This window comes from Erpetoichthys calabaricus, chromosome 7 (genome assembly GCF_900747795.2).
Source record: "Erpetoichthys calabaricus chromosome 7, fErpCal1.3, whole genome shotgun sequence".
NCBI lineage: Eukaryota > Metazoa > Chordata > Cladistia > Polypteriformes > Polypteridae > Erpetoichthys > Erpetoichthys calabaricus.
The window spans coordinates 36,574,416-36,600,402 of record NC_041400.2 but is presented as its reverse complement, the minus strand read 5'-3'; the positions used below and the strand labels follow the sequence as shown (position 1 = coordinate 36,600,402).

Below are 25,987 nucleotides of genomic sequence, written 5' to 3'. Positions count from 1 at the left end.
ACCGGAACTATTATTAAATCAGGTGTAAATCGACCTGGAACTCTGACATCAAATTTTACAAGTTTGGCTTAAAATGATTTTTCTCTTTTATACCCCTGGCTATAATATGTAATAAGGTATTCTGTTATGTGTTTAGGGACCACCCAGAAGGCTCTGGTAAGTACACTAATACCACCCTGAAGCAGGAGGGGGCGCTATCATTAACAATGTCTCCTGTTTCCTTTGGCACACTGAGCCATCACAAGGACAGGGGGCCTAACCCCCCATGGGGCAATGTAAGCCATGTCCTTTCTGGGCCAGGGCCTGTAAAACCAGACGGCCGAATAAAGGAAGTTGTCTTTTGTCCTGAGAACGGCAGGGGAGATGGACCTCTCAGCAAATGCTCATGTTGGTATTTGGACTTTTTGCTTAAAAAAATGCCAGTAAAGCTAACTTGGCACCCCAACCTTTGCACCCGTGTCTGAAAATTTCATGATAATGTATATATACTCTTTTACTTTTTGCTTACTGAAATATTCACACTTGTCCAGACTATGTTTCTAACAGTATGTGTGCACCATTCAGAAACATAAATATGTATGGTGCAGAATGGAACTGAAAACAATTTTTATTAACACCACTTGATAACTGCACATGCACTGACTCTTAGACTTGTGTGTTAATGACAGTGAAGATAAAAGCTCAGGAATAAAGTTTCAAAAGAGACAGTGTTACTGAATAGGCTCCAGGCCTCGGATTGTTAGCACCTGCTGTTAAGCCCACCTGCTTGTTGAGATGACTGAGCCGTCCTTTTCGGGTAAGTCTTGCTCCGAGCTCTAGGCACTTGTAAATCTGGTCGTGGCAGCTGAAGAGTAGAATCTTTACCCATCTGTAGTGCTGTTTTCCCACTAAATAAAACAAACAAACACAAACTCTTCTTAAATAAATTTACTGATGCGCACTTTGATTGACTTGTAACTGCCGACTGTTTACCGGAAGATTTCACATTTTCTACACTATTGTATATTTTTTGAAGTGTATGTTATCATCCAAAAGATAATACTAATAAAATACAATATTTCAATATTTATTTATTAGAGAAAATTATGCAATATTTTAAAGAGTGTCAGACAGCTTAAAGGCTCTGGTGTTGGTAACTACCCTCCAAACCAGGGGTTGGCGCTGTTGCATAATGCTTTTTCTCTTCCTCCCTTTACAGACTGACAGCCTTAACACCTCTGACGTCACTTCTGTCACCCGCCCACCTGCACCCGCCCCTTACTGCCTGGGCCACATAAAACCAGATACACTGCCATCTTCAGCTTTTTTGACTCCCTTTTGTGAAGACGGACTCATTATTTTTTTTTTTGACTTTTTGATTATTTTCATGTCAACTAATTACATGGGGTTCACCATGGTACCCCACTCCTCTTTCAGTCTAGTTGTGCCTTTGTTGTAACTGATAAGACTCTTACAGTGCTGTGGAAAAAATTGAATCCATTCCTCTTTACAAAACTAATTCATCTCATTGATGTGGATGCTTTTCATTTACAAATTAGTTTTGTTTTACCACCATATTTCAATGGGCCTGCGGTGGGTTGGCACCCTGCCCAGGATTGTTTCCTGCCTTGTGCCCTGTGTTGGCTGGGATTGGCTCCAGCAGACCCCCGTGACCCTGTGTTCGGATTCAGCGGGTTGGAAAATGGATGGATGGATGGATGGATGGATTTCAATGGGCTTTATGTCTGGATTTTGACTAGGCCATCGCAAACACTCTTTTTTCTTCAACAATTCTAATGTAGATGTGACTTTATGTATGGATCATTGACTACCTTTATTATTTTGCTGCACTTCAGCTTCGGGTCATGAATCCACAGTGTAAGTAACGTGGAATGGGACCACTGCCACAAATGTGACTAGTCGCTTGAGGGAGCTAAGATGGCTGGCTGTGTTCTGCACTTCACCCATGGAGTGAACATAGAATCCAGTGGTGATGTGCTGTGAAGTGTGTGCCATCTGAGCAAAGAGAACTTGTTACTAAATGGATGGTCTGACATTTTCCAGAAGAACACAGAGTCACATTGATGGTTCCTTCAGTGATGATAAACTACCCAAGGGTTGGTGCACCAAAGCAACACTAAACCATAAAATAAAGGTTAAATGTCATGAGAGCTTCTCTCCTCTCATAAGGAAGTCTGTGTGGTCCAACTAGAACACTGAATCACAGCTCTTCAAGATCATCCACTTGTGATAAAGCAAGGTGAGTACGCAAGTTCTTATTAGGGGGAAGTGCTTTCTGTGCGGCTGCTCTTCCATGAATCTCATTTTTGCCATGTTTTTCTGATGACGGAGTCCTAAACGCTATTCCTAAGCAACATGAGAGAAGCCTGCAAATTCTCGCATGTTGTTCTTGTGTACTTTGACCTTTCATAGACCTTAAAAAGAAAGCAGGCACTCTGGGAAGATGATGTCCCTAACTTTCCTCTTTTATTGTTTTATAATCATAATTTGTATTATTTTAATATATCATACTTTGAAAATTTATATGTACTCATTGCTTATGCATATAGAGTGATCCCTCGCTATATCGCGCTTCGCCTTTCGCGGCTTCACTCCATCGCGGATTTTATATGTAAGCATATTTAAATATATATCGCGGATTTTTTGCTGGTTCGCGGATTTCTGAGGACAATGGGTCTTTTAATTTCTGGTACATGCTTCCTCAGTTGGTTTGCCCAGTTGATTTCATACAAGAGACGCTATTGGCAGATGGCTGAGAAGCTACCCAACTTACTTTTCTCTCTCTCTCTTGCGCTGACTTTCTCTGATCCTGACATAGGGGGTGTGAGCAGGGGGGCTGTTCGCACACCTAGACGATACGGACGCTAGTCTAAAAATGCTGAAAGATTATCTTCATGTTGCTATCTTTTGTGCAGCTGCTTCCTGAAACGACATGCTGCACGGTGCTTCGCATACTTAAAAGCTCGAAGGGCACGTATTGATTTTTGACTTTGTTTTTCTCTCTCTCTCTCTCTGCTCCTGACGGAGGGGGTGTGAGCTGCCGCCTTCAACAGCTTTGTGCCGCAGTGCTTCGCATACTTAAAAGCCAAACAGCCCTATTGATTTGTTTGCTCTTCTCTATCTCTCTGACATCTGCTCCTCACGCGCACTCCTTTGAAGAGGAAGATATGTTTGCATTCTTTTAATTGTGAGACGGAACTGTCATCTCTGTCTTGTCATGGAGCACAGTTTAAACTTTTGAAAAAGAGACAAATGTTTGTTTGCAGTGTTTGAATAACGTTCCTGTCTCTCTACAACCTCCTGTGTTTCTGCGCAAATCTGTGACCCAAGCATGACAATATAAAAATAACCATATAAACATATGGTTTCTACTTCGCGGATTTTCTTATTTCGCGGGTGGCTCTGGAACGCAACCCCCGCGATGGAGGAGGGATTACTGTATACTGTATTTGTATATAGCATTTTGTGAAAAAATATATGTTGCATTTTGCCAAAAACATTTTTTTCTGTAAAATTAACTTTTTTACAATTATTTTTGATAGATTTAATAAACCAATAAAACTTTACATTTTCAGTATTTTCCATTACATTTTATTACAATAAAAAACATATTTATTCTGATTACACTTCATTGTATCCACCTTAATAAAAGGAAAAGCGTCCGTGTGTCTCTCTGTCTCTGTGTCCATCTGGTTACTATATCTTTGTAGTTCCCACAGACAGTGCATCATAAACATTAATAGTGATAAATCATATTGCATTTTTCATTTCAACAGATGGTGCATCACAGACATTAACACTGCTTTTACAAATCCCTTACCAAATGGCATATAACAGAGACAAATGCATTGCTTTGTCATTCCAACAGATTTTACATCACAAATATTTTTAGTAATGCACTTTATTACCACAAATGTTGGTGCTGCACCATCTGTTGGAATGACAAAGCAATGCATTTTATTAGTACATGCACTGCAAACGTTAATGCTGAGGCCTACATTGATTACTTAGATTACAACCCGTCTTAGATGGGAAGCACAGCTAGTTTTAAATAAAAGCCTTTTTGAAACAGCCAAGTTGCTTTCACATCACACTTTCTGTGGCCTGTAGTGCATATGCACAATAAAAACAACGCCCAAAAAAGCAGAGTGTGTCTTTAAACTAAATCACAATGAAAAAGACTGAAGCTCCATGAACCATTTATTGAATACTGAGTTGCTGTTGCTGAGTGGGTAAAGTCACTGACATTCACTAATACCAAAACATCTGTCAATACACAGGGAGAGCGTGCAAACTTGCATACCCTGGCATTGTGAGGCAGGAATGACAGCTCTGCAGAACCCCTCTGCCTTATGGTAAAACATCTGTTCTAAACTTACTAAGGTTAAACTTGATTAAAATATTACGTAAGCCTTTAAAGTCAGTTCAAGTCTTGTCTCTTCATTGCACGCTGCATGCATGCTCAAACTTTCTCTTGCTAGACCACTGCTAGGCACACGTGTGCATGTTAATACCAGGTAGCAGGGGTTGATATCTTTGTGAAAAACAAAATAAGCTTCTGTGTGGGGAGACTGTGGGTGAAGAGAAGCAATGAAGTGAAGTGCACAGCTTTTGAAAATGGTTGAATCTTACAAAAATGTGCTGTTTTCCTTCTTAAAATGACATGGATACACTGTTTTTGCAATATGTGTGCAATCTCATGAGGCGGATTAATAATCAACAATATTTTTGTCTTGAAAAATAGACATGTTTGGAAAGTTTTAAGGCCTTTCTTTTAACATTGAGACCCTGGTACCCATTAGCTCCATTACTAAATGCAAGGGCTGACTAATAATTTTTTAGATATAAAATATGCTTCACTTTAGAATACAATATCTGATCATCAGATCAGCACATGTCGGAAGTTCCATTGTCTGGTCTAAAACAAAGGGTGGTTGTGCTTTTTCTTACATAGCACCCAAGTTATGGAACACATCACCTCTTATCATCAGGTCAGCCACTTCAATTACGCTTTTTGAATCTAATTTGAAAACCTTTTTGTTTTCCTTGGCTTACAAATAATTTGTTAATGTATTCTTTTATGTGTGATTCTACAGCATATTCTATTTGTGCTGTATTATTTCATTTTTTTATTGTTTTCTTAATTTATATACTCCTGTACAGCACTTTGGTCAACCTTGGTTGTTTTAAAATGTGCTTTATAAATTAAATGCACTTACAATTTCACGAGGCAAACCACTATATACCATGGGATGAGTTGTACTCTAAATCTATTGGTCTAAAGTATGGCTGTTTATGATTTGTTTTGAATCTGAGGACATTCTGTACTACAATATCTGATTGGTTAGTGTTTTGTGTAAGACTGGTATAAACTTTGCCTTTACCTCTCTCTCTCTCTCTCTCTCTCACCATCTGGCCATGAAGAGAAGACCATGATGAAGACAACTCTAATCCGGAAGCCATATTGAGACAGGCCTATTTCAAAACTCCATTCAATGGCCATGTGGTAGCAAAGCAAGCTAGGCTGAAGATAAGCCGAGAGCCACCTATGGAAGCAAGATGCACTGCTGCTTAGGCTATAAGGGTATCATTTTTCAACATTCTGCTTCCTTAATATTTTTGTGCATTTTTATCAATAATACATAATTAAATGTATAAATTAACTCCAGCCTGTTTCTTTACTCTATCTAATTGCCTGCTGTTGCAGAAGTAGAAGGGACGTGGGGAGGAAGTGCTAAAGTATCTGATCACACAATGATAAGTGTATGGGGTTTTAGACATTTTATTAAGGCCTACACAATTAAGAGTATAAAAGGGGAAAATAGGATCACCACAGTATCTTACACAATAATACACTCATAATGAACATGTACAACTTTTGAACAACAAATTCCCTGAAAGTGAGTGGGCAGCACTGTGCCTGCTTGCAGAGCTGTGTGGAACGTGCATGTTCACCCCTTGTCTTTGTGTGTTTTCCTCTGGGTTTTGACATGCAGATGATATTACCTGGTGGCACTATACTGGCCCACCATGAGTATTAGGACGGTTGTGTGTGTTTGTGTGTTGGGTTTCATGGTGGACAGGAACGCCATTCATGTTTGGTTTTTGCCTTTTGTCGGTCTCTCCCATGATACAGTAAGATCCCCTGAAACCCAGACTTGAATACAGCAAGTTTAAGAATGTTATGCTTCAGTCTTTCACTAGAACTGAATGCATGAATTTTTCCCCAGGGCACTTTTTGCCTTCATTGTAGAGGCCAACTTTTAGGTTAGTATTCAGACATTACTGTTAAAACTGTTATCTTCCTCTTTTAATCCCAATTTTGCATTGATTTTTTTTCACTGATAATGGAGTTATCTTCTATTTCTTTTCTCATTTTAAAGCCTGTTTGATTCTTCCTCCTTAAGGATATTATCTTCATATGCCAGTCTGCCTCATTAGACAAGTCCTAGATTTGACAATCACAGATGTTGCTTCAAATGCTAATCCTTGAAATGAAACCACTTGAAAAAAAGGTGATGTGTGTGTTTCAGGTTTGCTTTCTTCACGTGGTTTAATGAGAGTGCACACTGAATGATTATTATTTGCTTGAAGACATCTGGTGCATGATGCCATTGGTCTTGTCGTCTCTCTTTTAGTAACATTATTCAGGTGCAGGGTCCCAATCAGACTGTCCTCATGCATTTATTTTACACGTGGCCCAAAAATTAAGGCAGCACTCAAGCAAGTAAAGATTCACACTTCACTAACTGGTTAAATAAACTATTTTATTTGGTTCATTTTAGGCTTCACTCTTGAAATAACAGTAGTCACATTGAAGTGTCTCTGAAGAAGTCCCCTATTCATACTTTTGATCTGCTTCTTTGTTACCTCCAGTCACACCAAGTGCAGGTGGATACAAAATAATCCCCATTCGGCACGTCAGCACATTGCAATGATTAGGTGTGTCTTAAAGGGATTTATTCAGCTAAAGAACAACAGTTTCCAGTATTTCCTATAGCCCATAGGGATGGGCTACATTCCATTACTTTTTCTTCCTCGTCTTCTTCTTTGTTCTTGTGGCAAGATCAAGTATATTTCAGTACATTTTTATTTTCTGTATAGCACTCCTTACCAAAAATATTTTACTTTAAACTTAAAATTCACATCTCCAAGGAGACAAGCTAATGTCTGATACAAATTTGAGTTTAGAATAATAAGGCATTAGGACAGTTTTGACAAGAATAGGCCAGCCAGCACAGCATGGCCTATCACAGACTATACACCTAACTCTAGAAAAATAACATCAGGTTGACTTTTGAAGGTCCCTAAACTTCTACAGTCCACTGCGCTAATTGGTTCTCTTTCTCTGATGAAGAACCCTCATCCTCATCTGAGTTCACCTCTATTATAGTACATCTTTATTTAAAAACAGCAGTGTCAGATCAGGGAGCGAGGGAACGTGACTGAGAGAATAAAACTGAATAAAAAAAAAAATGCTAACCTTTTCAAGTACCATAAATTTACACCGGCTGTTACAGACTCAAATCAAATGTATGTTTTTATTCTATAATAGAGACAATAAGAGCAGCTCATTGCTCAAAATGGTAAATATTGGGAGGGCCCAGAATCGAACCTGCAACCTCTTGATTATGAGTGAGCAGTTCTTACCACTGCACCACCCAAGCAGTCACGTCAGCGTCGTACCCTAACCTGATTTCTTTTTCTTTGGTTATATTCTTGAACAAAAGCACATTTTGTTATATTTGTACCTTTTGTGAAAGTGCTTATTTGATATTTGGACTTCAGTCTTCACACATTATACACTTCATGTCAAAATTTTGTCATTCATACTATAACGTGAAAAAAGTTTCTGTTTTAGGTATGTGTTCAACAATTCTTGCATTTCTCTCATTTCCTGTCATCCTACACGTACACAGATCATTGTAGACATGGAACACACATGAAATGCCTGTGCTCCAAACAACGATATATTATTTGCCCTCTACAACTCAAGGCACCTCACACCCAGAAAAACAGACTTGAGCCCTGAGAATTTTGCGACTGACTTCAGCTCTGTCCGGTGGGGTGATGGGATAGCAGGCTGCTTGCTGCTTGTGCTGATCGACACATTTACAAAACAAAAGACGCAAATGGAGGGGTGCAAAGGAATTTAAGTTGGCCCGGGATTACGACTTTTTCCAAAGACTTCAGGGATTCTAGTGTTAAATCATGAATAAGGCATTTCTCCTTTGTGTTGCGCTGCACTTGCATTCTCGATCAAGCCTCACTTAACACCTCCCTGCAAAAGCCTATAATACTCCTTTTTATATTACAGTAAAAAGAAGCAGCACATATAGACTGACCTTCCACAGAAGGACATTTACCGTGTGTATGATTGTTTGCATATCAGAGTGCAGACCTGTATTGCAGAACAGGAAAGTTACCCCCATTGTTATTGTCAGAATGCTGGAACATTCTGCGTCCCATATAAACCACACAGTATCTCCTTGCGTGTGATCATGTTAATACACTTACCTCCTACCTGTAATTCTGTATATATATATATATATATATATATAAATATATATTCACGGTAGTCTGTGTCACAATCTGATTGTATGGGTGGTTACCTACCAGGTAACGCTTGTGGTTGACCAGCAAGTCAGCTAACATCCGCCATGGTGCCCTCAGTTGTGAGAAGCAGATCATAGAATGGTTGAAATAGTTTACTGTCAAATAATGCAAAGAGTACGCGACACGTGTTTCGCCCTAATTCTGGGCTCATCAGGCGTACACACTCTACTGCACTCCCTCTCGGGAATCGAACCTCGGACGTTAGCGCCAGAGGTGAAGCCCCTAACGTTGCGCCATGGCGTGTGGTTCATTTATTTGACAGCATGTAATTCGGGGTAATTACATTCACGGCATTCGTAGTCTGTGTCACAATCTGTTTGTATGGGTGGTTACCTACCAGGTAACGCTTGTAGTTGGCCAGCAAGTCTGCTAACATCCGCCACGGTGCCCTCAGTTGTGAGAAGCAGATCATAGAATAGTTGAAATAGTTTACTGTCAAATAATGCAATATATATATATATATATATATATATATATATATATATATATATATATATATATATATATATATATATATATATATACTGTATATATATATATATATATATATATATATATATATATATATATAGTGGCGGGACACCCCTTCGACGTATGTTCCAGGGGAGCAACCATGAGCTGCTCAATACCTCCCCCGGGACACCTGGAGTTGGGAGGAGGAGGACGAAGCTTGACGGGAGGAGTGGTGGTGCCAGAGAGGAGTGTGGTTTTTATGCTTATTTTGGTATTTTGTACTGTGTTGTCCCTGTGGGTTTTTTTTGTTTTTTTGTTTTGTTTTTGTTCTTTATTTCGCCTTATACAATTTCTTGTATTAGGAATTTGGTAGTTTTCACATACCCCTTGGGGTCAGAGCGCAGGGTCAGCCATTGTACAGCACCCCTGGAGCAATTAAAGGTTAAGGGCCTTGCTCAAGGGCCCAGCAGAGCAGGATCTCTTTTGGCAGTGACGGGGATTCGAACCGGCAACCTTCGGGATACCAGCGCAGATCCTTAGCCTCAGAGCCACCACTCTGCCCCATGTCACGGGGAAGACGTGCCCCACTGGTGAAGAAAATAAAAAGTTTATTTATTTTTACATGTACCTCCGTGTGAATCTGTGTCGGGTCGGGCGCATATATATATATATATACATACAGTCTCTATCAGTCTATAGTCTATATCAGTCTATGTTCAGCTTTTACTAGAAAGGGCCACAGGGAGCCACATCTTTCTCATCTATCAGGTCCTTCTCATTCAGTTCTGTCTGCTTCAAATTTTCTCGACAAATGAAAACTTTTATTGTCATTAGATACATTGTTATTGTTTAATAAATAATAATAATAAAGCTTGCACCCTTGATAATGCAAAAATATTTAAAATATTGATCCAATCACACACTGTGTTATCCCATAGTGATGGCTGGCAATTTCTTTACAGCCACTGAGGACTGCTTTACTAAGTGCATTGTATCTGCATAGCTTATCTCTATCCAACAATAATTCAAATTCAGTTTAACTTCCAAGTTATTGTCATATATACAGAATACAGTGAATTTTCATGTGCATGTCTGACAAGCACACAACTGTGTCTTTGTGAATATTTTCAAATTCTGGGGGCGAAGTAAATTCTACCAAGGTCAGGGTAAGGATTTATCGTCCACAATGTATTATGCTAAAAACTGTATGATATCATCAGAGGTGTAGGAGTGATGTCAAATTTAAAAAAAATAAGTTCTCAATGTGCTACTGTCCCAAGGTACTTTATAAAAGCATCAAACGAAAGGTCTCTGCAGCTATGCTAAACTGAATAAATAGCTACGAGGATAGTTCAGTCTCGTCTGGGTTTGTATCCTCTCCTCAAGAGGTCCGCTTTATCTCATTCAAATGCCATTCACACCACTCGAGTGCAGCACATTATATTTATCACATTAGCTTTGTTATGTGACTGCTCGGTCTGATCTGAATCAGAAATGTCTCCCTCACAGGCACATTTCATACACTGGATCAGAATTTACACCGTTATACTGCTTTGTTGCTGCACTGCAAATACCAAATATTTTCTGTCAATAAATAAAATGTCTTTTTGCTCTTTTTTCACATGTCTATTATATCCACATGTTATTAGAGAACAGAAATGTTCTCCAAAAAGTTATTATTTTTGCCATGACTCTTGAGTGTTATTTGTTACATTACTCTGTGTTCATCTCTTAAGAATTATTAGTACAGTTTTGACATATGTTGCTTTCGTTTTAATGATTATTTCTGTATGTTTTTCTTAACGGCTCTTACATCACCATGCCACTGTTTTTGTTTTCTGTATTGTTCACATTCTCTTTTGTGCAGCTTTCATTCATCATGTTATGACCTCACTTTTTTATCCTACATAAGATAGCTTCACTCAACACAGAGTGTCCTACTTTTGACCAGTCTTTCTCTCTCTTGATCTTGTCTTCTTTTGCTTTTATTTAGCAGTAGGTCTATCTGCCAATTTCAGACTTTGTTTCTGTTGTGAATAGTTGACAGAAACATGGTTAAAAACGTAAAAAAAAAGCTGGACAAACCAGGCCAAAGACTACTCAAGGCAGGCTGACCCCAAACTCCACAGGGTGATTGGCTTTTAAAGTTCAAAAAATACTTTAAATGTTCAAAATTAACAAAATGAAGAAATGTAAACCAATCTGGCTTGAAAAACAAAACTGAGTTCTTAAAATTAAAAAAAAAATAATGTGAAATAAGTAAGAGAAGAACAAAATAGGGCAAAGAGGTAAAAAAGAAGCAATAGGATATGTCTAAAAAGGAAATTCAAAGCAAACAAGTACAAATCCGCAATCCAATAGTAAAATTTAATAACCAGTAGCAAAAATTCACAAAAACCAGAAAAGCCAGTAATACACATGATACAAAAAAATCTCTACTCCCGAAACTCCAAGGACACTGTGAGGGAATCCATCTCTTCTAACCTGTACTGTATATTAAGGCAGAGGGCAGTCCCTCAGAAGTGACATCAAGGTGGCTCCGTCTCCTGGGGGTTCCACCCACAGAATACAAGGAACATATTCAAACAACTTAAATATCCTATATCAATAAACTAAATAATAAATCAACATAAGAAATTTTAACCAAAATTACATAAAAATAAAAACATGAAAAGCAATTTCTCAAAAACAACAAAAATAACAATAAATCAAAAAATAAACAAAGGTCAAAGAAGAAACCCTGGCTGTAACATAACAAGTTCTGGTTTTGTGTCTGGACCTTTAAGAAATCCTCTGGTTTTCTGACTCGTGCCTCTCTTTTGCCCACAATTCTGCCTTTCCCTTTTGTTATTAGTTGTAACCTCCTGGCCATTTGTAAAAATTGAAGTCCTCTTAGCAACACTAGTAAGTCTAATAAATTGGATAACAGTTATATTCTTGATCAGTCATTGGTCTTGTCATGTCTGAACTTCTGCAACTCTTTACTGGCAGGGGGACCTGCACACACTGCCATGGCACTACATACGATTCAAAAGGCAGCAGCAATTTCTTGTGTTCAACCAGCCTAGATTAGCATGTGTCACTTCTGTTTTCAGGTCACTACACTGCACTCACTGGCTTCCATATTAAGTTCAGATCTATGATGCTTGGCTATGAAGTAGTCAGTGGGTCAGAACCTAGAGTATATGGAGGAGCTCATAAGCTCCTATGCTCCTTCTCATTCACTCTGAGCCAGGGCCATGGAGTTGGTACAGAAAACCTTCGAATCTGATTCCACAATTTATGATATCACCGACTTTGACTCCGACTTTGTCTCCTCAATTTATAGTACCACCAGCTCCTGACTCCTCATTTGTAGTTTGATGTTGATTGAAAGCACACACCATACAACATACAGGGCATTTCATCACTGCCACATACACCTTCTAACAGTTTTGGATAGAAACTCTGCAAGAGTTTTTTTTTTTAAATTTGATGCTCTTGTAAATGCGTTTTTTTCAGAACCAGTAAAACTACTCACATAATTTTTCACCATTATCCTCTATGACACACTGACAGATAATATTTCTTATCTGTTGTAACTGTAAAATGTTCAAAAACTGTCCACTTTGTCAAAGTCTTTTTGCCATTGTGAATTGTGAAACTACCATAAATATTGTGATGGATGATGGATTTCTCATCAGCTCAACTTGGTCGGGACGCTCAAAGGATGGAACGATGGGGGAAGGCAACTACTTTGGGACACTGCCTCCCCCAGGATGCTAGATGGCGATTTCCTTGCAGCATAGCTGTGCCCCGGATTCCTGCAGGGCACTTTGGGATCTGGAGTTTGGCTTCATAGTCCTGCTGGGTACCGTGGGGGCTGCCAGGAGATGCTGTAGGGAGACCGGGGGATTTTTACTTTCCATACAGCCTGGAAGTACTCCCAAGTCACGGGGACAGAAACCCCAAAGTACTTCCGGGCTGAAGAAAATGGAAGCCCTCCATTTGACCCGGAAGTGCTGGCAAGTCATGTGAGAGGAAGAACGGAAGCACTTCCGGGTCAAGAACTATATAAAGGACTGTTGGGAACCCAGCAAGTGAGCCGGAGTCGGGAGGAGTGTGACAGAGCTTGCTGGGAGATGGAGGGAAGAATTATTGTGTTTATTTATTGTATTGTATTGCCTGTTTATTGTGGCTGGGGTGCTTTGGAGGCACTGCAAAGAAAGAAGAAGAATTAAAAATACTTCTGAGTGCTTTTAACCTGTGTCCACGTCTGTCTGTTGGGTTTAACGGGGCAACAGTGACCCCTAGCGTTCTTAAAATATTTAATATTTTGAAATTTGCAAAAAAAGACAAATCAGCTTTCAATGCAAATTAAAATGAATCCTGTAAAGACAAAAATAGTTTCATCCAATTAATATGTAAGAAATTAGAAATTTTAACACATAATAAATTTACATTTAGTCAGAGTTGGTACGTTTTTACCAATTCCGACTCCACAGCCCTGCTCAGGTCAGCTAATGAGTGGTGTCCGGAGATGCCACCTCGATATGGCATCAAATCTCAATCCAGACTTGTTTCACATGCAGTTCCTAGCGGATGGAACAAGCTGCCTATCTCCGTATCAATTTCTAAGCCCACAATGTGTTTAAGAAGCATTTGAAGACTGTCTTGTTCTGTTTATATTGTTTTAGTTGATTATGGTTTTGATGCAAATATAAGAAAGTAAATAAGAAAGTTTCTAGTCTTGTGTTGTGTTGTCTTGTGTTGTTGTGTTTGACTTACAGCTCTTTACAACAACACCAGTTTATTTCTTGTATAGTCCAAAAATTACACAAGGAAAGCCTCAATGGGCTTTAACAGGCCTTGTTTTCTTACAGCCCCCTCCAGCCTTGACTCCCTAAGAAGATAAGAAAAAACTCCCAAAAAAAACCCTTGTAGGGAAAAAATTGGAGGAAATCTTGGGAGAGGCAATTCAGAGTGAGACACCCTTCCAGGTAGGTTGGGCTTGCAATGGGTGTCAAAAATGGGGTAAATACAACACACAATACAGAACACAAGTAATCCTCTCCACAGAGCTAGATGGCCACCTAAGAAACACAATGCAATAGTACAAACTACAAGGCAAAATGCATGAATACATTATACTACTCATTAAATATAGAACTAGCACATATGAGGATACAGATTTGTTCAAATACATCAAAAATAAAGTAGAAACTAATTAACATTAGGCGGAGTGGTGGCTCTGAGGCTAGGGATCTGCACTGGCAATCGGGAGGTTACCGGTTCGAATCCCGTAAATGCCAATAGGGACTCTGCTCTGTTTGGTCCTTGAGCAAGGCCCTTAACCTGCAATTGCTGAGCGCTTTGAGTAGAGAGAAAAGCGCTATATAAATGCAAAGAATTATTAACATAAATGAAAAACAACAATATCTGTCCATCAGCTAATTGTAGAACCACAGCCAGATTGTAGAAAAAGAGTTAGACGAGCCAGACACAGTCAGAGTCCTGGAGACCTCGGCCAAGAAGCCACCTGCCCCGTATTGGCCGACTTACAGCCGAGTCAGCCAGTCTGATGAAAGAACCCTTCTCTCCCATGATCCCCGTGCTCCCTAACTAGTGCTGATCCATTTGTAACCTTGTCCTGTTTTGTAAGTCCCTTTGAATAGAGAAGTGTCTGTTAGGTCAATAAATGTAAATTTAAATATATTTTTATCGATGTGACATTATGCAGCTTTTCAGAATAACCTTTCATGACCAGTATCAGTATCAGAGCATAATAAATCTGAAAAACAGAAACAAGATGAAACATGCTTACCTGTATCTGTGTTTTGAGCCAAGAGAACCAAATTTGGTTAATTTTCTGGACAAAGAGTTTGAATCATTTTCTGGCATTCTGAAAAAAAAAAAGATAAATTATATTAGAATTCAGGAAGAACTGCAACTAGCACTGCTGCCTCATAGCTTCATGGATCATATAATCAAACACAGAGATTACATTAACTGGTAAATTTAACTGACCCCTTATAAGAGACATTGAGAATGTAATGCTGTGGATCACCACCCTGATTACTGTAGGGGGGTCCCTGACCACTGGCACCCGAGTATTTGGATAAACAGGTATGGAAAATGAATAAATAAATGTTAGTGTTTGAGAGGTGCAGTGGTCAGCACTACTACCTCACAGATTCAGGGTCCTGGGTTCAACTTCATATACTGTCATTACATGTGTAAAGTTTGCAAAGGTGTCCTCAGGGGTCCCATCTTAACATTATGTTACTTGGAAATCGAATAGGAGTCAGCAGGCCTTCTGTCTAGGGGATGGCCTCTACCTTGAGTTCCTGCAATGTATGGATTACAGATAAGATGGAGGAATTAATAAATGAATCTCATCTATACAAAAATACTAGGAAATATTAAAAGATCATTAGCACCAAATCTGTGTTATTGGCTACAAAGTTCAACTTTAAGAAAGATTCTCCATCTGTATCAAGCAAGGGCTCTTTATACACAAACCAAAATGAGCAAACTGACTAAAATGACATACATTATGTTTGTTAGCAGCTTAAACAGATAAATAACAAGGATTTGCAACATTCAGGTGTACATCAAGTGAGGTACAATAGGAGCAAATTCACAACAGCACCCAATATTTTTCTTTAGAAGTTATCCTCTACACTATGCACTCCTTCATTGACTGATGTTTCTGTTCATTTAAAATAATTCATAAGGTGGTCTTTCCCTCCATTAAAATAAGATCCAAAAAAAAGAAAGAAAAACTCACAAAACAAGAAAAGTAGAACATTGCATAGTTAATCATTTTCCATCCTTGTAAATTACAATTCTTACTAAAAATATCAATATTTCTCTTGACACAGACCTCTCCAAGTATCTGAAAGTTTTAATTAATATGATGAAATACCCAAAGGTAAACTCCTTAGTAAATCACAAGTTATTCTTTTCAGCCTGAATGAGAAAGAGTAAATATTTCTCTGGCAGTAAAAAACGTATTGAGCTGGAATTGAGTGTTATTTAATGTATTACAATTTCAAAGTCAAAGTCAAAAGTCAAAGTGAACTTTATTGTCATCTCAACCATAAACAAGAATACAGACAGACAAAATTATGAAGCTCAGGGTCCACAGTGTAACAACATGAAGTGCAAATAATAAATTAAAAATAGAATTAAAATTTAAATTTAAAATTAAAACACAAACAAGACAAGACATTGTACAAAGACAAGACAAAGAAGTAGCAGCAATATTGATGTGTAAGATATGTAATATAATAAATAAATAATAAATAATAGATATACAGTAGATAATACAGAAATTATCAGTGTATGATAATAGTTGTTTAAGACATGGAAACAATGACAGGTCAGAATGTTTCACAGCAGAAGGATATCAAGAGTGTTAAAATACTTAAAGGTCAGTATGAGATTTTCAGTTCTTCTCTACATGCCCACTCGTCTTTGCAGGAAAAGTGGCTCGCATGTATAAGACTTCTGTTTTTAGAGGGGGCAGCCTGATGTTACGGCTTGGGGGTAAAAACTATCCTGCAGCCTGGCAGATCTGGCTCTGATGCTGCAGTATCTTCTCTTGGATGGCAGAAGTGTGAAAAGTCCATGTGAGGGGTGTAAGGGGTCCTGCACAATGCTCCAGGCCTTGTGAACACTGCGTTTGTAAAATATGTCCTGCAGTGAAGGGAGAGGCACCCCAATAATGTTCTCTGCCGTCTTAACTATCCTTTGCAGGTGCTTGCGGTCGGATATGTTGCAGTTGCCATACCAGTCAGTGATGCAGCTGGTCAGAACACTCTCAATGGTGCCTCTGTAGAACATGGTGAGGATGGAAGGGGGAAGACTTGCTCACTTCAGCCGCCTCAGGAAGTGTAGTCTCTGCTGGGCTTTCTTGATTAGTGATGAGGTGTTATGCGTCAACGTAAGTTCCTCAGTTATGTGCACATTTTTTTTCCTTGAAATGTCTTCAGCCTGATGCTTTCTCTGAGTGGGCAGAGTGTTGGCTCTGTGGCTAAGGATCTGTGCTGGTACAGTATCTGGAAGGTTGCCGGTTCAACTCCCATTCCTGCCAAAAGGGATCCTACTCTGTTGAGCGCTTGAGCAAGCCCCCTAACCTTAAAAGTGCTTATATACTTTGTTCATATATGTTGAAGGGAACCCACAAGAAACTAATTTAAAAACAGATCAAATAAGTGAAGTATAGCATAAAGCACCTCCTATTTTTAAATCCTTGTTAGGGATTTTAAGATATACAGAATTTATTTTTGTAAGCATTTTGTAATTGTCTATTTATTTATACATCATTTTTAATTTTTAACATCAAATAATTTTGATTTTGTAATATCATTTTGCTGTATGTTTTTACTTCTGGAATCCCCCATTTTGCACCACTTCCACCATGTGACAAGCAGAAGGTGAAAGCTAAAAACACTTTTTTTAATGAATTTTAAGCAGAGGGGAAAAGATGAACATTTGAAAAATCCGTAACTTAATAAACAACCACGAAAAGTAACATTTCAACAATGAACGCTACGAACAGAAGTGAAGTAGAGGTTAAAATCCAATAGAAAAAAGTCTTCATTAAATACAACGAGGTTAAAACAATACTCGAATCAGTCTCTTTAAAAACAAACCCGAAAGGGAAACTGGCTTGTTCATATACCGAGTGTGTGGTTGTGAACAGATGCAAAAGTTTGGCAAACTTTTGGTCGTAACCCGATTTGTACATGTTCAGAGATGTTTGTGAACCAAGGTTCCACGCAAATATTCCAAAATCTGAAAATATCAGAAAAACTTCCAGGCCTAGCCATTTCAGATTAAGGTTCTCGACACGTAGCATATTTAGTGAAAATCTGTATTAGCAAACATTGTTTCTCTGTGACTGCTAATCTTCCACTCAGGTAAGTCACATAGCAGCTTCTGTGAAGAAAGCTCTTTCACATTAAATTTAAACTGATTGCCTCTTTTTGCAGGGTGGAGCATGGAATATTTATGAGTCTTTTGAAATTTTGTCTGTTTACATCTTATTGAGTGACAGGGGGCTCAATAGAAGAAGACTGAGGAGGACTTCACTGTTGAAAGAAAAACATAAAAAAGCCACTCTAGAATCTGCTAAAATGCATACTGACAAGCCACCATGCTTCTGGGAGAGTGTCCTTTGGACTGATGAGACAAAACTGGAGCTTTTAGGCCAAGTCATATCAGTTCTGCATCCACAGATGAAAAAATTAAGCTTTCAAAGAAAAGCTACTGTGAAGCATGGAGGAGACTCTCTTATGTTGAGTGCTGCTTTGCTGTGCCTGTCATGGGGAGGCTTGGGTCTGTGAAGGGAACAATGAAATCTCAAGACTATCAAGACATTCTGGAGCCAAATGTCAGAAAGATCTGTCTCAGTTGCAGGTCATGGATCCTCCAACAGGATAATGAGCCAAAACACACAACTAAAAGTGCCCAAGAATGGCTAAGAACAAAACAAAGAAACAATTCTGAAGTGGCCTTCTATGAGCCATGACTTGAACTCTAACGAACATCTATGGAAAGAACTGAAACATGTAGTCTGGAGAAGGCCGAATTCCAGAAGCTGGAATTTGCTAAAATGCACATAGACATGCCACAATGCTTCTGGGAGAATGCCCTTTGGATAGATGAGACAAAACTGGAGCTTTGTGGCCAAGTCACATCAGCTCTGCATCCACAGACGTCAAAAATGAAGCTTTCACAAACTACTGTGAAACATGGAGGAGACTTGATTATGTTGTGGGGCTGCTTTGCTATGGAAAGAACTGAAACATACCATCTGCTGAAGGCCCCCCTTTCAAACCTGACCCAGCTGAGGCAGTTTGCTCAGGACGAGTGGGCCTAACTACCTGTTGACAGGGGCAGAAGTCTCATTGAGAGCTCTAGGAATCGCTTGTTTGCCGAAATTGAGGCGGTGCAACAAATAAGGATGCCATTATTTCAGTCCATGCCATTTTCATTGGTGTTATTACTTGAAATGTTCTGTTGAATCAAAACTCTGAAGCAAAGTCTTATTTTTATTAAATATGGAATAAAAAATGACAGGTGTCAATTTTGTCATTTTCAAATTATTTCAATTGTGGGTTCTTCTTTTTTCGTGAGCAGCTACCAACAAATTTGTCCACATCAGTACCTACTGTAGATTGTTCAAATTCCATAATTTTAATTCTAGCTAAGAGAAATGTTTTCTTTCCACAGTTTTAAAGGATGAGCATTTTATTTAATGCACAAGGTAATAAAGAGAATGCAGCTGGTAGGAATTACAAATAAAGCACACTTTTTCCTGCCTTATGTTTTTTATATTACTCTTGAAAATTCTCAACTGCTGATCATTTATTAAAGATTTTGCACTAACACAAAATGCGTTTTTGTTTTTTTTTTTGTTCCTACTCCCTTGGAGCTGTGACATTTTCATTTAAGCTTTGATGAAAGAGTACAGCCAAATATGAGGCAGTGATTTTACCAACATTCATCAAAAGTGGGTTGTACACAAGAAACACTTTTGACCTCCTTCTTAGATCAAGAAGTTTATACTTGAGCTGGTGCCAACGGCAGACATGATGTTAGCGGTACAGGCATGCCTTTTGTTATGTGGGCTAAAGCCAGGAAAAGCTGACCTTGAAGGCGTGCTCAAATTGCGGAAACTCTGATTAACTTAAGTAAGAGACAATACCATCAATCCGTGTTTATTATTTCATATTTCAGTGTGCACTGCTTTTTTCTTGGGCTTGGTGTTAAACAGTTGTGGATGGCACGGTGGTACTGAGGTGTGGTGATTAGCACTGCTATCTCCCTACTATAGGGACCGTGGTTTGAATCATAGCTCAGCCAAGCATTCTGTCTGTGTACATGTGGGATTTTCTTTGGGTGGTCCAAATTCCAATATCACAAAGACATGTGAAGTATAATCTGTGACTCTACACTGACTAAATATAAATGAGGGCACAGGAGTGAGTGGATGTGCCCTGCAATTGGCAGCTGTTGGCCCAGAGTTGCTTCCACTCTAGCATGTGACACTTGTGTCCACTGGGGGGAATTGCAGCAACCCAATCCCAGACTACTGGAAGGGCACATGTCCTGGTTTTATATAAAAGGTTTTATTACACATAATTACCTTACAAAGGCTTATTTATTGTACTGGCACAAGCACAATACAAAAAAAAACAACTACTCTCTTCTTCTCTTTTCTTCCAGTCCTCACATACAAGTTTTGACTCCAACTCGCCTGAGTGAGGCAGAGCGACTCCTTTTATCCAACACCCGGGAGTAGTTCCTGGGGTAGAGCATATCTCATTGGAAATACTTCCTGGTCAAGTGGAAGTCCCTGAAAGCAGGGATCATAAATCCCTGCAGCACCCCCTGGTGGCACCCATGGAACCCAACTGGGCTGCTCCATTGTACAGGGTGGTCCAGATATAACTATACAATTATTGCATTGCATTTGCATTAAAAGTTGCATAGTTAGATCTGGACCACCATATACTACAGTTCCCAGCATGCCCCAAGGGTGTCCTTTTGGGTACCGAGGCCCAAGGATGCTGTCTTCTAGTGTCCTCTCTGATCACTCCATTATGTTTTCCTCCCAGCCGGGTGAGGGACCTTAGTTTATTCATCCCTGTTGGGATGCTGACAAACCCCTCAAATTATTGGCTCCTCATGCCAGCCTTATCACAAAGACAGAAAATGTCCTTCCTTTTCTTTCTCCTGCCCTCCCAATCAGGTAATGTACTGGGACCCATCCTGGCAGGAAAGTCAGCCCATGGGTGCCATCTATTACACACCCTAGATAGTTTCCCTTTCCCCTGTTATTTTATAATCGTAGTAAACCTGTTTGAAAATATTCAATTTCTGGCATAGATGGTTGGCACAGTGGCAGTCTCCTTCTTTGTGCAGTTTGCATGCTCCTCCTGTATCTGAGATCATTACTCTATTTTTTTCTCCCACATTCCAAAGCTATGCAGGATTGATTGGCATTTCTAAACTTGTCAAATCTTTGAGGGTAAATGTGTACGTCGATGCCCACCATGAGCCCAGTGCTGCCAGGAAAGACTCTGGTCTCAGGTACCTTAAATTTAGCAGGCTTGGTAATGTTCTGCTACATTCTGTACAGTGGATTGCGAAAGCATTCAGACTTATTCTCATTATTCCCATTTTATTATGTTGCAACCCTGTGCTAAAATCATTTGCTGTAAATTAATTTCTCCCCACATCAAGCAACATTCAATACCTAAGATCTGCAAAAAGCAAAAAATAGTATTTTAGAAATCTTTGTAAATTTATTTATAAAAATCACATTGACACAAGTAGTCAGACCCTTTCCTCAGTACTTAGTTGAAGCCCTTTAGTAGCGATCACTGTCTGAAGTCTTCCAGGGTATGACGCAACACACCTCCTCCTCTCCTATTCTCCTCTGTACAACCTCTCAGGATTGGTCAGGTTGTATGGAGACCACTGATGGATGGCTATTTTCAGACCTCAAGTCCTGGCTGTGGCTGGGCAACACAAGGAAACTCCCAGTTTGAGGTCCGAAGTGCTAAGAAGCAGCTTTTCATTAAAGATTTCTCTGTGCTTTGCTCTGCTCAGCTTACCTTCAAAGTTATTATGTCTCTCAGTCCCTACCACTGAAAAACAGCCACGTGGCATGAACAGGTAATGAGGGGTGCCTGGTCTCCTCCAGATATGACGCTAAACTTAAATTACATCAGACCAGAATCTTGTTTCTCACAGAATCTCAGTGTCCGTCAGATGCCATATTACAAACTCCAGTTGGTCTTTAATCGAAGAGAGGCATTTCTAATGCCACTCTTCATAAATCTCAAATTGGTGGAATGCTGTAGAGAAGGTTTCTCCTAACTCCACAATGGTTCTCTGAAGCTCAGACAGAGTGCCCATCAGGTTCTTGGTCACCTCTCTTACCATGGCCCTCCTCAGTTTGGCTCCACAAAAAGTCATAGCTGCGTCACACTTTTTCCATTCAAGAATTATGAAGGCAACTGTACTCTTGGAAACATTCAATGCTGAAGACAATTTTTGTAGCCTTCCACAGATCTGTGCCTCAACTCAATCCTATCTCTAACCTCTGCAGGAAATTTCTTTGACATCACGGCTTGTTTTTTTTTGCTCTGATACACGTTATCAACCTTGAGACATTTTAAAGACAGTTGTGTGCCTTTCCTAATTATGTCCAAACAAATGAAACGACCACAGGTGGACTCCAAACAAAGTGTAGAAACATCTCAACAATGATCAATAGAATGGGATGCACTTGAGCCAAGTCTCAAGTGTTATAGCAAAGGGTCTGAATACTTGTGTGATATTTCAGTTTTTTATTTTTAATATATTTGCAGACATGTCTAAAAAGGTGTAGAAGCAAGTGAATCACAGATCACGCATGAGGGCAGCAGCAGCAAGCCAGCAGCTGCTTGAGCAAAGAGGAGTTAAAAAAAATGTATTTGTTTCCCATTTAATCACTCATATAGTCATATGAGTTTGGGAACCACTCTTAATTCTTTGGATTTTTGTTTATCATTGGCTGAGCTTTCAGAGTAGCAACTTCCTTTTAATATATGACATGCCTTATGGAAACAGTAGTATTTCAGCAGTGACATTAAGTTTATTGGATTAACAGAAAATATGCAATATGCATCATAACAAAATTAGACAGGTGCATAAATTTGGGCACCCCAACAGAGATATTACATCAATACTTAGTTGAGCCTCCTTTTGCAAATCTAACAGCCTCTAGACGCCTCCTATAGCCTTTGATGAGTGTCTGGATTCTAGATGGAGGTATTTTTGACCATTCTTCATACAAAATCTCTCCAGTTCAGTTAAATTTGATGGCTGCTGAGCACGGACAGCCTGCTTCAAATCCATAGATTTTCGATGATATTCAAGTCAGGGGACTGTGATGGCCATTCCAGAACATTGTACTTCTCCCTCTGCATGAATGCCTTTGTAGATTTTGAACTGTGTTTTGGGTCTTGTTGGAATATCCAACCCATGCGTAACTTCAACTTTGTGACTGATGCTTGAACATTATGCTGAAGAATTTGTTGATATTGAGTTGAATTCATCCGACCCTCGACTTTAACAAGGGCCCCAGTCCCTGAACTAGCCACACAGCCCCACAGCATGATGGAACCTCCACCAAATTTGACAGTAGGTAGCAGATGTTTTTCTTGGAATGCGGTGTTCTTCTTCCGCCATGCAAAGCGCTTTTTGTTATGACCAAATAACTCAATTTTGTTGTCTCATCAGTCCAAAGCACTTTGTTACAAAATGAATGTGGCTTGTCTAAATGAGCATAAAACAAGCGACTCTGTTTGTGGCGTGAGTGCAGAAAGGGCTTCTTTCTCATCACCCTGCCATACAGATGTTCTTTGTGCAAACTGCGGTGAATTGTAGAACGATGTACAGATACACCATCTGCAGCAAGATGTTCTTGCAGGTCTTTGGGGGTGATCTGTGGGTTGTCTGTAACCATTCTCACAATCCTGCGCATATGCCGCTCCTGTAGTTTTCTTGGCCTGCCAGACCTGCTGGGTTTAACAGCAACTGTGCCTGTGGCCTTCCATTTCCTGATTACATTCCTTACAGTTGAAACTGACAGTTTAAACCTCTGAGACAGCTTTTAGTAGCCTTCCCCTAAACCATGAGACTGAACAATCTTTGTTTTCAGATCTTTTGAGAGTTGCTGTGAGAATCCCATGCTGTCACTCTTCAGATGAGAGTCAAAGGGAAGCACAACTTGCAATTGACCACCTTAAATACCTTTTCTCATGATTGGACACACCTGTCTATGAAATTCAAGGCTTAACGAGCTAATCCAACCAATTTGGTGTTGCAAGAAATCAGTATTGAGCAGTGACATGCATTAAAAATCAGCAAATTTACAAGGGGACCCACATTTTTGCACAGCCAGTTTTTCACATTTGATTTAATTTCATACAACTAAATACTGCTTCACTAAAAATCTTTGTTCGGAAAACACCCCAGTACTCAGATGTTCCTAGGAAATGAAAGACATACCACTGTTATCTTTTTTGTTGAAAGGAGAGTCAATTATTATGCAGGCTGAGAGGGGTTCCCAAAGTTTTTCATATGACTGTATATATTTATAAATCATAATAACTTTTTACCACTGTACACATTGCATTTTCTTATATTCCATAAAATGTTTTTGTCTTTTCAATACAAAGATAAGCAATAAAGAAATTATGAAAATGACATAAAAATGGTGTCCCAAAAATGACATAATGGCTGTGACCTGCCGCTGCTGGAGTTAGTAATGCTGCTCACAGTCTTGACTTTAAATGTGTGCAATGCTTGTGTGGAGTCTGCCTGCTCTCTCTGTGGCTCTGAGAGATAGCAAAGATTCAAAGACATGCAGATCAGAGTGAATGTTGGCTCTAAGCTAACCCACTGTGGACAGGTGTGAGTTCTACGAAGGGCTGGCACCTCACTCAGGGTGGGCTCTTGTCTTGTGACCTCGAATTAAGGAAGAAAATGGATGGGTAGACAAAAAGTGTAAAGGTTTCCTTTGCCCCATACACACACCTAGAAATTAGCGTCAATAATAACTGGACTGCTTTAGTAAATTCAGACATTTGTGATTACTCTCCCGTCAATATTGCTTACATTATATTCCCCTGAACTGGACAGCACACCAGGGTTCAGAGTATGACTAGATCACAAAGCAATTTCATGGCTATAATGAGAATTTGCATTAACGCACTTAATCCGGCAAAGAGGCTAGGAATGCCTGTGACATTTAAAATGCAATTAAAAAAAACAGAATATGAAATACGATTCTGTGGTATTGACCTTGCTGATTTAAAATGAAAATACAGCACGCCAGGGTGCAAATTAAATAAAGAGCTTTCCTATTCATTTTTAAATAGGCCTTTGCTAAGGTTTCAGAAATAAAGTAGCTTTCTGTCAGGGCTCTCCAGTTTTTCTTCCACACAACCAATGACAGACTTGCTAGAATAGAGTAGTACGAGACTCTAAATGATCCTGAGGAAGTGTGGATGTATCGACTGGGATGTCATTCCAAGCTGGCTCCTGCCTTGGGCCTGATGTTGCTAGAATAGGATCCAGCACTTCAGGCCTTAAGAACTGGAATATGCAGACTTGGAAATGGATGCACAGACTTGCTGCGCTGAAAGGTGACTTTTGACTGCAAGTCATCTGTAATGTTTTAGAAATCAGCAGTTAAAGTACAGAATCTTGTTTAAGATGTAAAAAGACAGAAATTTAAAAGCCTCATAAATATTCTATGCTCCACCATGTAAAAAGATGCGGTTGGTTTAAATTTAATGTGAAAGAGCTTTCTTCACAGAAGCTGCTATATGGCTTACCTGAGTGGAAGTTTAGTGGTCACAGAGAAACAATGTTCGCTACTACAAATTTTAAGTAAATATACCTTTGTTACTACCTGTTGAGCACCCTAATCCAAAATTCCTAGGCGCAGAAGTTTTTTGAATTTCAGAATATTTACATAATGAGATATCTTAGGGATGGAACCCAAGTCTAAACACAAACTTTATTTATGTTTAATATACAACTTATACACAATATCTGAAGAAAATTTTATACAATAGTTTTAATAATTTTGTGCATGAAACAAAATTTGTGCACAGCAGCATCAGCAGAATACCAGTATCAACTTCTTCTTCTTCTTTCGGCTGCTCCCGTTAGGGGTTGCAACAGCGAATCATCTTCTTCCATATCTTTTTGTCCTCTGCATCTTGTTCTGTTACACCCATCACCTGCATGTCCTCTCTCACCACATCTCTAAACCTTCTCTTAGGCCTTCCTCTTTTCCTTTTACCTGGCAGCTCTATCCTTAGCATCCTTCTCCCAATATACTCAGCATCTCTCCTCTGCACAA

At 39.3% G+C, this 25,987-nt stretch overlaps 1 protein-coding gene across 2 annotated transcripts in view; it reads right to left on the bottom strand.

The window, feature by feature from the left end:
• Positions 1–25,987, bottom strand: part of epb41l4a (erythrocyte membrane protein band 4.1 like 4A) — a 523,500-nt gene that overhangs the window by 115,803 nt on the left and 381,710 nt on the right. For both annotated transcript variants that reach the window (XM_028804831.2, XM_028804832.2), the window contains exons 12-13: positions 14,873–14,950; positions 763–887 (exon numbers count right to left, since the gene is read on the bottom strand). In XM_028804831.2, coding sequence (XP_028660664.1) covers positions 763–887; positions 14,873–14,950 — 203 coding nt within the window. The remainder of the gene's footprint in view (positions 1–762; positions 888–14,872; positions 14,951–25,987) is intronic.